This window comes from Pteropus vampyrus, unplaced genomic scaffold (genome assembly GCF_000151845.1).
Source record: "Pteropus vampyrus isolate Shadow unplaced genomic scaffold, Pvam_2.0 Scaffold582, whole genome shotgun sequence".
Lineage (NCBI taxonomy): Eukaryota > Metazoa > Chordata > Mammalia > Chiroptera > Pteropodidae > Pteropus > Pteropus vampyrus.
In genome coordinates, this window is record NW_011889363.1 from 426,374 (window position 1) to 439,247 (window position 12,874).

The window sequence follows — 12,874 nt, forward strand, 5'->3', positions numbered from 1 at the left end:
TCTTCAGTATTCAGTCAGCTTGGCCACTCTTATTGCAAACCAGCTTCAGGACAAACTCAAGTAAGTTCTGGTTCGATCTTTCAGTTTCTAGGTGGATTTTTTTTTCCCCCAAAGACACTGGTTGCCTCATTTAGTAGCTACAGAATTTACACAGATGGCATTTCCTAGAAAAGTGTTGCTCAAACTTTACAGTGCTTAGGAATCACCTGATCTAAAATGTAGCTTCTGATCCAGTTGGTCTCAGGTCTGGAATGGGGCTTGAGAATTTGCATTTCTAACAAGCTCCCAGGTGATGCTGATGCCCTGGGAGCCAATGTTCTAAAGATGGTCATCACTCTCTGAGAGCTGAGGAATCTCTGGGGGGGGGCTCCTGGACTCCCCTCATCCCGTGAGCCAGCCTTTTGGGCTAACAACCTCCAACCCAGGCATATCCTGAACAGGTTCCGGAAAAATAACTGTTCCTGGACTGGGCCTGGAGAGCATGTCAATGAGGCTTATTAGTGAAAACAAACAAACTTCACTAGTTGGAAAACAACTGCGTTAGTACTGGGGAGTCAATGTTAAACAGGTTATGCCCCAGAACCAGAAATGAACAGTAGCAACTTTAAAGTATCAGTTCTTGAAGCTCATAGTAAAAGGATTAGACACCGAAGCTGGCCTTTACCTTTAATTGAATGACTGGGCCCTTCCTAGTCCCCTTTCCCCATGGACTCACCTGTAGCATTCCCAGCTGCAGCCTGTAGAGGAGGTTTCGGGCTGTGGGTGTAGACACAATGAGGAGTCTCCTTTTCTCATAAAACTGATCCAGAAGTGCAGCTGCTGTTCTAACTCCCACATTGACATTCATGGCTATAATTAAAAAGAGCCAGATGGGTCAGAAACGCTCTACTGGTTCTAGTTCAACATAGCCCGTGTTAACAAAACCATATGTGTAAGCAGTAGACCCTGAGATAAAGATTCGGTTGTAAATAGTTATTTGGGAAGTAGAAGAGTGGACAAGTGTATTAGTTTTCTCTTGCTGCTGTCACAAATCACCATGAACTTGGTGGCTTAACATACACAAATATTCTCTTACAGTCCTGGCAGTCAGGAATTTGATATGGGTTTCACTGGACTAGAGTCAAGGTATTGGCAGGACTGAGTTCCCCCCAGATGCTCTAGGAGACACGCTGTTTCCTTGCCTTTTGCAGCATCTAGAGGCCACCTGCATTCCTCGGCTCATGGCCCTTCCTCTATCTTCAAAGCCAGCAGCATAGTCCCTTTGAATCTCTGACCTCTCCTTCCATCATCTTTTTCTCTGGCTCTGACAGCAGTTCTGCCTCCCTGTTATAAGAACCCTTGTGATTACATTAGGCTTACCTGGATAATCCAGAATACTTGCCCCATCTCAAAATCCTTAACTTAATGACATCTGCAATGTCTCCTTTTCCATGTTAGGTAATATATTCACAGATTCTGGGAATTAGGATGTGGATATCGTGGGGGTAGAGGTATTCTCCCAACCTCTGGAAGTGAGATGGGGAAGGAAAGAGGTATATTCTTTCCACTTTAATGTGTGAAATTGAAGTACCTCAGTACCTCATTTAGCTGATGGTGTACATGTCTCTCACCTAATTCTGAATGGCTGGGATTAAAGAGAAAGCATAAAGATGAGAAAGGACCAGGAATTGAGACAAAAGAGGAATATATAAATAAGAGATATGTCCAGAATTTTCTGGCTAGAAAATTTCACACTATTATTGCTACCCAGCCCAAGTTTTATTCCTCAGCAATAACAGCTGACGTGCACTGAGGGCTTACCTGGGGCCAGACACTGCTCTATTCCACTGCTCAATGGATGACTTCATGTAATCTTTACAACTCAAAGAGTGTTATCTCCCTCATTTGACATAGGAGGAAAGATTTTGAATGTCCAAGGTCTAAGTGACTTTTAAGTCAGTGTTGCAAAGCGGGCATTATATTGCCTGGACATGTGGTATACTGGCTTTGCACAAAAGATCTTCTCATTTGTAGAAGGGAGGAACAAAGGTAACTACAGCAGACCTTGCTGATGCATAATGTTGCCAAAGGCTGGTCCTGGGTTCCCACCTCCAGCTTCTCCCTTAGAGGACATGAAAGAGAAAGAAGATAGGCAGAGGCAAAAGAGGAGGGTGGGTGAGATGAGCTGCAGCAGGGATCCAGGGACTGTTTTCATCCATCAGACGAAGAGGGATGACACTGAACCTTTCAAAGTGCATAGAATGAAACCCTCCCCGTACTGGAATTCAGAACCAAGGGGTCCTCAGGTTCTGCTGCTGACTATAGAGAGGGCTGCACATGTACCTGCACAGGTGGGCTCCGTGCCAGACCAAGCCAGGTTGGATTGACATACTCGGGCAGGGCTACCTTGTAGCTCGTAGCCACCAATGCAGGAGAACTCACAGGTGGCTCCATAATTATCACCGTCACTGGAGCACTTCATGTAACCATTCTCTGGAGCATTGAGTTTGCCACAGCGTCTGACTGTAGAGACACAAGCCCAGACAGGTCTCAGTGCTGAGCTATCCCTCCACTGAGTAACCAGGGAAAATGAGGGCTCAGATGTTCCAACTTTGTAATCAGGCTTCTACATTAGCATGCGAAATGAGTGAGGGTGCAGAGATGGCTATCTGGCCAGTGGTGGGCCTTGGAATGGTTGCTAGTCGTACCAATGAGACCACTGAGATCACTTGGTTTAATCCCCCTGTGTTTTATATGAGGAAGTTAAACTCAGAAGAGTAAAGTGTAAAAATGGTTAGAAATTAGCTGCCCAAACCATGAGGCATAAAATAAGCCTTAAAAACACATTTTTTCCAGGTAGACTAAAGGTTCTAGAACACCAAGAACATGGTCTGGTGGCCCAACCTTGGGGGCTCCTAACTTCTTTTATGGAAAGACCTGCAGGTTTTAGCTGGTCACCCAAGCCCAGGGATGGAAAAGTTATCAAATAATATTTTTCTAGGACATGTGTGCGCTTATGCTAGACTAGCTTACTGTTCTCTCAGGCTCTTTAAGTAATATGCCAGCACTGAACCTCATCCAAATTTGTATTGTGAAATTCAGACATTAAGATGGTATACTTCCCCAGCCTCATCGAAGGTGAATCCAAGCTGGGAAGTATCCATATGGTAGTGGACATTCACAGAGTGTTCTTGCTTGAGGGCCTACTTCCCTTCGCTCTTATGGAGGGGGAAAGCCAATAAGCAATACTCTTACCTCTTACTTTAACTCGAAATTTGCAAGTGCCCTTGTTCTCGGCTCGGTCATAGACTGTGTACTGGATCTTGTGGTCTCCTTCTGGAAAATTCGAGCCTGGAGGAAGGCCTTTTAGAATAACACTTAAAGGAGGGGAAAACAGAAAGCGAAGATGATCATTTTGGGCCCAATGATCAATGATGATCATTATGGGCATTTATTGAGCACCCACTCTGCACAGGATGCAGTGATACAGAGGGGCAACCATTAGGCCAGTTTGACTAGAACAGAGATTTATTGAAGAATAGGATTTCCAAAGGTTGTTTTGGAAGAGCAGTTTGAGAGCAGAAAATGGAAGTTCCCAAATCCTGGGAAGTTTAGATTCATTTTTCTCACTGGAAGGTAGAACAGAAGCGGGTGGAGGCTGAGAACCCATGCCCAAGTCTTCCTCCATTCCCACTTTTGTTCCAGGGATCCTGAATTGCCTCACTGATGGAGGTTGAGAGAATCTTCTGTGAGAAAAATCATTTGCGAGTATAGTACAAGCAGTCACTGGCAATTCGGGCCTGCAGGAGGTGCTAGAACTTTCTTTTTCTATCTGGGCCAGTAGAGCCCTTTCCTGTGCAAAAGGCAAGTTCACTGATTCCTTGGTGAACCTGATGATGATGATGTTCGGTACATTTACATATGTCAGGCATGATTCTAGGCATTTTACATATATGAGTTTCTTTAATTTTCATACTATTTCTATGAGGTAGGTATTATCTCCATTTCACAGATGAGGAAATGGTGGCACCAAAAAGTTAAGGAATTCACCCAAGATCACACAGCCAGGGTGACTCCAGCATCTTTCTTCTTGTACCAAGAGGTACAGCATGATGAAATGCCAAGTTTTGTTTGTTGGTTTTTCAATAGACAGATAAACTATTAACACAGTTGGTTCTAGAGAATGAGGTTGGGGTGGAGAAGAAGGCAGAAGACACCTATCCTTTTTTAATAAACTTCTCCTGTAAGCTTTTTCTTCACAAATTTTAAAAAATAAATTTGAAAACAAAGTTTTGAAAGAAGCAGGTGCCAAGAAACAAGGGATGGAAAAGATCTGCATTAAACCATACCCACAGAATACAATGTAGGGCAGCATCCAGCTCCACCTAGGAGACACAGAGCCTTCCCAGGTAGTGATGGCTTAGTAAGGCCCAGGAACATGAGTAGGGGCCCCCTGGGCAAGCAATGGGGGTGATTCTATCTCCAAATTAACCAGGTGGCTTCCTCTTCCTCCTTCTGTTCCTCTTCCCTTCTTTCCACCACCCTTTCTTCCCATCTTTCCACAAATATTTAGGGAATACCAACTATGTTCTAGGCATGGTTCTGGGCATTAGGAACATGACTATAAGCATAATGTAGTGGAGACAGGCAATTAACAAATACATCAGTGAAATACATAGGATGTCAGATGGTGAAGATGGCAATGGAGAAAAAGAAAGCATGAATGAGGAATAGCTGAAAGAGTGCTGTACTGAGTCTGAAAGCATCAGTGGATTAGCGTAGATAAATTTCCCCACTCTGGGTAGTAAATGTCTCACATAAAAGAGGCAATATCATTCCAGCTGCCAAATTTCACTTACTCAGTTAGAATGCCATCTGCTGTGTCTCTTCCCTCAGGGGTATCCCAAGACACCCGGACTGTCAGCTTATTGGGTTCAGCAATGCGTTCCTTCACACTTGGGCACTTGATTCTAGGAGGTTCCATATCTGAAAATATAACCAGAGTTTTCTCACCGTCATCAAGAAATATCTTGGCAACTTGGGAATTCAACACTTAGCATCTGACATGCCAAGAGTTCTAGGTATTCTTTATTTTTGAAGGGTTCGTTTACCCCGTCCGTATTTCTCTTCCCTCCCTTCAGCTTCTCCCCTGCTGAGTTTTGAAGATTGTTTGGGTACTCACATGTGCATGGCTAAACCTACAACCAACTATCCTTGCGTGCTGTCTTGTAGGGCAATTTATTTGCTATAGCTTCTTCTTTCCCCATGTTTCCAAACTCTGCCTACTGACTTGGTGATATGGCAATAACCGAACTAAATCTAGAAGTCATTCAGCCTTAGCGAGTCCCTCTTGCTTTACAAACAGCATCATAGACTACCAGAGAAAAGTACCTTAGCTATCATCTAGTTTGATTCAATTCAAGGCAACAAATCTTGAGTGAGTACCTGCCTTACCCAAAGCATCCCTCCAACTGCTGGAGTTGGGGTTCACAAAGGCAAGAGAACCAAGTGCTTTTCAAAGAGTTTAGTCTATTAGGGGGATATGACATGAGGTAGAAATAGCACTACCCCAGGTGAGGTCAAAGAAAATGCTATGGAGGCTTAAAGGAGCTACCCAATGCTAATTTAACAGATGTGGAAACTGAGGCTCAGAGAGTTTAAGTGATTTCTTTAAGGTCGTGCATGTAAAGAGTGACAGTGTGAACTATAACCCAAGCACTTACCCCTGGAATAAGCCCTCTCTCTTCTGGCTACGTCTATTACCAGCATATTCTTCAATATCTTAAAATGAACAATGTTCTATCTGGGTCTACTCTCCTCTCCAACTGCCACTGGGCCACACCTATTATTTGTGTCTGGGGACAGTAGTTTTACCTTGGCTCTGCCCCTCCTAAGGCCTCCCAAATTTCCCCTAGGAGTTTATTTATCTGGTAATGAAATTTCTGCCCACTCGCTATCAAGGATGGGTTGACAATAAGGTCTAGAAATAAATGAGATGTCAATTCTATACTGGTTTGGATTTCATCTTTTTATTATAACTACAGTGAAATCACAAGAAGGGAAGTTTGAACTTTAGCAAATTCTGCTTGATGATTCTGAACAGGTAGAGAATATATTTCAAGAGGCAACAGCAAGTTAACAACTTTCAGATTTGCATTGCTTTACATATCAAGTGATAAGTATCTAAATGTTACTACAACCTAAATGAAAATTAAATGTCATTTGATTCTAAATCACAAACATCTTTGAGAGACTAAATGCATCAAGTGCAGTCTTCAACTGTGTCTTGTCTAATAAGTTCTCTTTTTATTTAGGGTAAGAAATTACAAATCATTCGTTAAACAGTTTTGCCTTCATATAACCAAATTCCTTTTTATTCTGTGCCATGCTTCAGTGAATATGAATTTATAGCCTTAATACACTAATCCTAAATTGAATAACCACTGTATTTTACTGAGTCTAAGTCACTATCAATTGTGAGATAACATTCCAATTTCAGGGATATTAAAATGTGAAAAATATGCTTCTTAGAATTGATAAAGTATATAAATGTTATGATGAAATGGAGCTGCTTTAAATGCATTCAATTGCTAGGTTCTTATTTTTATTTTTTCTTTAAAACCATTTACTTACAAACTTTAACTCGGCAAAGATCTGTATAAGAGGACTGGGGAGAAGAAACCCCTGAAGTGGATGTGGACCCCTAGAATGAAGAGAGGGAAGCTGGTGGTGCAGCTGGCCAGGGGCAGGGCCCAGGGTCACTTCAGGCCAACTGGTCCTGCAGGGGCAGAGTTGCTAAGTTTTTTAAAAAATCTTTTTTTTTTTTTTTTACTATAATAGGTTAATAGGTTATAGAAGACATACTTTTTATAAATTTAGACAAACATTTCACAGCTTTGGGTGAATCAGAAAGACAAGTATACAATACCTGCCTCCTGCTGGTCAAATACAGCTGGCAATTTCATCATAGAAAGTATACATATATAATGTAAAGCAAAGAGAAGAGAGAGATTTCAATGTAAAATTATATTGTACTACTATATTTTCTCGGAGCGACATTGGCAGAGTGAAGAGCTATTCTTAGTCTTTGTGTCATGTAAACTAAACATCTGAATGATAGTCTGGATTGTTTTCTGTACCAACTAGACATACTGACATTGAGAGCAAACAAGCTCCAAATTACGTTATCTGGGTAGTCTCAGAGCTACCCAAAGCCAGCTTATGTCTCGATAACAATGATCAGTAGAAACTGGCCTAGTTTTTCAGAAGCAGTGCTCTTCTAAATGAGAATCAAGAAGAAAATCACTAAAAATAATAGCTAATATTTACTGAACCCCCTACATGCCCACCACATGCTAAGTACTATCTCTGCATTATTTCACTGAATTCTCACACTCACTCACTAGACTAAGGATTGTCATTATCATTCCCATTTATACACTGGGAAGCATTTCCCCCTCTTAGAATTTCTTTCTGGTCTGGGATTTTAAGACATGATTACGTATTTTTAAATTATTTTAATAAGCCATACACTTCTGTGTGTCTGCCTGCTGCTGACCTACTATTTTCCTCCAACTTCTGCACACACATTCTTTTGTGGTTGCCTGCTACAGCTTCCCCATATATCCTTGAAGAGCAGCAGCAGGCATCCGTGAACATCATGCCTTCTCCTTCAGCTGACGAGACCAGCTGGCTTGCCCTTTGCAGATGCTCCAGAAACCTAAGTCTATTATTACACAGCCCTGGCCATCATTGCTTTTTATAAGTTATCATAAATTTCCATGAATGACATGAACGAAGTTGCTATAGAAACATAATGACGATTTCCTGTTGAGTCAGGATGCCCACAGAGCCAGTTATTGTGTGGAAATCCTGAAACTCATGAAAATCCTGGCCTCTACCTCATTCATTGGAGACATTTGACAAACCATCTCCCTTTTCTGTGCTGTAGTTTCCTCTCTGCATGTAAAATACCAGAAACGAACATATTATACTGTATCGCTACTATTTATCTGAGAAGCTGAACTATGTACTTGGGATCCTTAACACATCTAACAAGGTAGGTAGTAAAACTAAGAAAGAGTTTCAAAGGACAGTATCCTGACCAATGGGTGACAAGAAATAAAAAAAAAAAAAACCTTTTAAACTGAGGCTATAAATTAACTGCATCCTAAAATGTTTGCTTAAATAGTATTTTCCAGGGGAGATCTGTGTTTGAAGATGAGTGCTAGAGATTAATAGGTGCTTTAGAACATGACAATAACTTGTATCTAAGACTGCCTGACTTGGAGTGAGGTCCCGTCTCTCCACCTCGTTCTAAGGCAAGATGATATTCTTATCCCAAGTAAAGGGTTGTCATAGCTCCTCATAGCAGACTCCATTTAATTACCCTTTTCTCTCTGACTTCCTACATACCCCATTCAAACTGGCTTTTAAACTGCTGCTTCTCTCACTTCCCTTACCCCCTGATCAAAATTTCACACGAATTTCCTCTCAATCTGTACAGTTGATGTGGCAGACACTGCTGGTTGTCTACTGCTATCTGATCTCCCTTCTTTTACATCAAAAAAAAAAAAAAAAAAGTCTGCCTGGGCCTTTGGCCTTCCAAAATAAAGACTACATTTCCCAGCCTCCCTTGAAGTTAGGTATAGCCATGTAATGGGTTCCACTAATGAGATGTGAGAAAAAGTAATGTGTGTAGCTTCTGGGTTATGCTTAAAAAAAAAAAAAAAAAAAAAAAAAACGGAAGAGAGGAGTGTACCCTCCTCTTTTTCCTTCTTCTTCTACCCTGGTTTGAATGTGGATGTAGTGTGGGAGCTGGAGGCAGCCAGCCATCTTAGACTGTGGGATGAAAGCTGCAAGTTGAGCGTGAAAGAACAAGTGACAGGTGTCTGGGCCTAGGACACTGCCCTGGACTACTTAAGCACAAACATTTATACGAGAATAGAACTTCTATCTTGTTTAAGGCATTATGGTTTTGGCCTTGTTAATAGTACCTGAATGGTACAGAAGCAATCATACCTGTTTTTTTTGTTTTTTTGTTTTTTCAAATTACTCCTATATAGCACCTTGTGGCATCTCCAAGATATATTTCACTAATGATTTCCAAGCACTGATTTCTAACAAAGAATATTGTGTGGAATTTTCTGCAAAAATAGCTACCCATAATCCTTTTATATATATATACAGTTCCTCTTACCAAGAGGTGGAGTCTATTTCCCCTCTGTTTGAATTTATGTCAGCCTTGTAATTTGTTTTGGCTAATAAAATGCAAGGAAAGTAGCCCTATGCCAATTCCAGACCTAGGCTCTGAGAGAGTCTGACATCTTCTACTTTCACTATCTTGAAAGTCAGCTGCCATCTAAGTAAGTCTAATTTTCTGACTGTAGAGGTCCTATGGAAAAGATGAGACATTATGAAGGGGGATGGAGGGGGGGTGAAAAAGAGAGAGAGAGACAGAGACAGAGACAGACTAAGACTGACTCAGCCAAACCCCAGCCAGTACAGCCACCTCTGATTGAGATGCCAGACATGTGAGTGAAGCCATCTTGTATCCTCCAGCCCCAGTAAGCCACCTCAACCATTACTATGTGGAACAGAGATGAGCTGCCTCCACCAAGACCTGCCCAAATTCCCAACCCAAACAACCATGAGCAATAGCATGGTTGTTTGAAGCCACTAAGTTTTGTGTGGTCTGTTGTGCAGCAATAGATTACTGATAGAAATATAAAATAGTTTGAGGTTGGTGATGGAGGATGGAAGTGATCATTTCATGAAACACAGGAAGAGTCACTGCCAAAGGCAGAACAAACCTGGACACTGAACACTTGCCCAATTATTTATTTCCCCAGCTAGAGTGTAATCCTCACAGATGTCTCTAAGAAGTGGTTCTGTTTCTTTGGCACCATGTAAGATATTAGAAAACTTTCTCAAATTGACAAAAGAGGCAAGAAGGGAAGCAATGAATTCCACACTTAAAAGTCACCATTTTCACCAGAAAGATGGCCAACTAAAAACTCATTGGTGATATGTCTATTACAGAGAGGATCACTAAAAGTTTATCTGCTCAGTTTACACAAACAAACCATATCAGGTAAAAAGTGGATCAGTATGTCAATCGATCAAGTGGTTTCAAAACTGAAACTAGCTTCCTGAAAGTTTGCAAAAGAATGCATATTTGTCAATACAGGAAAATTTTGGCATAATTTAAGGTCATCTACAACAATGCACTGATACATTTATTCTTAGCTCCATGATGTTTATAATTTCAACTGATTTTCTGGAGATGATACAGTGCAGCCCAACAGACTTCCCTATGGGTGAGTCACTGGATAATTCCAGCTGTCAGATAGTTGGGGAGCCAGAAAAGTATTCCATCAATTTGCATATCTTAAATCTCAGATTTTTTTTTTTTTTTACAGAATTTCATTCGTACTAACTTTCCATTATTTTCTACTCTATTTGAAATACAAAACAAGCAGAGGGCAGTTCCAAAAACCAAGTTCGTTAGTACATTGTCCCTTGTTAAACCAACTGAATCGTGTTCTCTGCCTGTCAAATGATATTTGCTGAGTTTTCATTGTCCATGGCTTTTTAGCTTTCTTTAATTTTTTCTTTTTCTCTTTTGGCCTATGAAAAAGTGTTGGCCTAAAGGAGAGATCATGTGTCTACTCAAAATCTGGTCTCTAGATGAGGACTTGTAATTCTAACTGTCCATTGTTATAGCTAAATGCCAATGTAATCAAAAATAACTAAAAACAGAAAGAAAAAATATCTCCCCAGAACAATAGTTGTTACATTATAAGGTTTATTTCTTTTTATATCAATGGGAATTGTGGCTCTTTCACTATTTTACCCTCCTGCAATTTGCTGCATGTTTTTTCTCCTACATCGACTTATTTCTATCTATATCTGTTTCTGAAATAATCATGGATTTGAGTCCACTGCCAGAATGTGGTCTGCATAAGAGAATTAATTTTAACTTGTGGTACTTTCAAATTTGCCAGACAACAGAACTGACCACTCTGAGTCAAAAGTCAGCCCAGCATTCTCTCTTCTCTCCAGGCCTGGAGAACTGGGACAATTTTCTCAGCACTCAGCACAGCTCTGGCCAAGATGCGCTATTCAAGGTTGTGTGGAAAACTGGGAACTAATCAGCTACCATGTGTCAGCTCCTAAAACAGGCTGAGGCTCTAAGTTATGCTCAAGGGCCCACTAGCCCCACCAACATACAGATTTATTAAACTAATTTAATACATTTAAAGCCAAGAGTCAGTGATAGCCCTGGAGTAAAATTCACTGGGGACAAACTCCAGCTTATCTGTCACCAAAATCAAAGAAAGAATTGTCTGCTTTACTTTATTCATTTCTTTTCTTTTTTTCCTGGGAGATCTATTCTCTCCTCTAGCTCACTGATCTCCTTTTAGCCACTCCTACCTAGTTGTAAGCACAATTTTCCTTCCACCAAGGAGAACTGAACCTTGCCTTGGCAAACTCTAAGATAAATCCCCTGAAATTGGGGTTCATTCTGTAGTTCTTTCTCTTTCCCTCTGGGAAGGTTCCAGGCCCATCTGGTCCAGCTTAAGACATGCTTGTTACTTTTTGAGAATAATTAGCCTTTTCTTTCCATTGTTCCACACAATCTGGACATCTAAACAGTATGATCCCTAAACAGTATGAACTCTTTGCCAATGCTTGCTTAGCAGAAACATTTTTGAGCATCTCCTCCCATCACCTCTGCCTCTTCCAATGTGAGGAAGGAGAGATTCAAAAATCGTTGATTGTTTTGAAGAGCTAGCTTGCATATACCAAGTCACAGGGGAAATACTGAAAGCAACATCTGTGAGGGGCCCTTCTGAACTGAACATCTGGCCTCAGGTTATGTCCTTCAAGAGGAATATGTCCAGAGTTCACAGCCTCAGTGCCATTTTACCTGCACAGGTTGACCAGGGATTGCAGTCTTCTCTTCACTGACAACTATAATGATTCTGGGGGAGAAATCCAAAACCTCAGAAAAAGGCTGCTGTGCCAAATATTCTGCTGATGCTCAGTTTTTTTTCTATAAACTCCTCTTTCCTGCATGGACTGAAAGTCTCAAAGTTACATTTCCCGGACTATTTTTGCCAGCTGGGTTCCAGATTGGTTTGTCAACAGGAGGCATTCTCATAAGAAAAGAAGCCATTATGCTTCTAGTAGGAGCTTCAATGACTTTCCTGGGCTCCAAATATCAACAGGAGTGTGGGCTTCTGACTTCATTCTCATCAATGATGGTGTAAGTCAAGGGTAGGCTTATAAACTTTGGGTAACACTAAAGTTCCACTTTTGCTCCTCCAGCTCTTGATTGGAATGGCTTTCTGCTGTAACGAATCCCTGGTAACAGTGATTTTCCTCTTTTGCTCCCCTAGCTCTTCCCATATTTTTGTAACCAATTTCCTATATTAAATTGTCTTCTGTTCGAAATAGCTAGATTGGTTTGTTTTCTCAATTACTGACCAATATCAACTCTTACCTAAATTGTAGAAAAAGGGAAGCCCAGGATAAATCTTAGTTATCTGAGTCATTATTTGGACCTGGTACTCTCATCAAATGAATACAAGGTATGGTCCAGGTTGTGACTCTGGTATAGAACGGTTTTGATCACATCTTGGGCCAGGTCCCTTGCCTATAGCTCATTTACCACATAACTGCAGAGTGAGAATGGCTGATGCAGCCAGGGAAGACAGTGGACAGACAGGTCATGCCATCATGAAGACACCCATGCGACCGAGGCCAGAGGAGCTGTTGCACATCTGTCCCCAGAGGGTAGCATCCAAGTTCAGTCACAGTCCTGAAGTGTCTGCACTTCAGGAAGGAGTCTTTTGGGTAAAGCACATTAGCAGACTGAGCTGAGCAGTTC

General features: G+C 41.2%; 1 protein-coding gene across 2 annotated transcripts in view; it reads right to left on the bottom strand.

The window, feature by feature from the left end:
• SRPX (sushi repeat containing protein, X-linked) overlaps positions 1–12,874 on the bottom strand; it is a 74,526-nt gene that overhangs the window by 14,766 nt on the left and 46,886 nt on the right. For both annotated transcript variants that reach the window (XM_023525611.1, XM_011384444.2), the window contains exons 5-8: positions 4,839–4,965; positions 3,235–3,356; positions 2,323–2,502; positions 716–849 (exon numbers count right to left, since the gene is read on the bottom strand). In XM_023525611.1, coding sequence (XP_023381379.1) covers positions 716–849; positions 2,323–2,502; positions 3,235–3,356; positions 4,839–4,965 — 563 coding nt within the window. The remainder of the gene's footprint in view (positions 1–715; positions 850–2,322; positions 2,503–3,234; positions 3,357–4,838; positions 4,966–12,874) is intronic.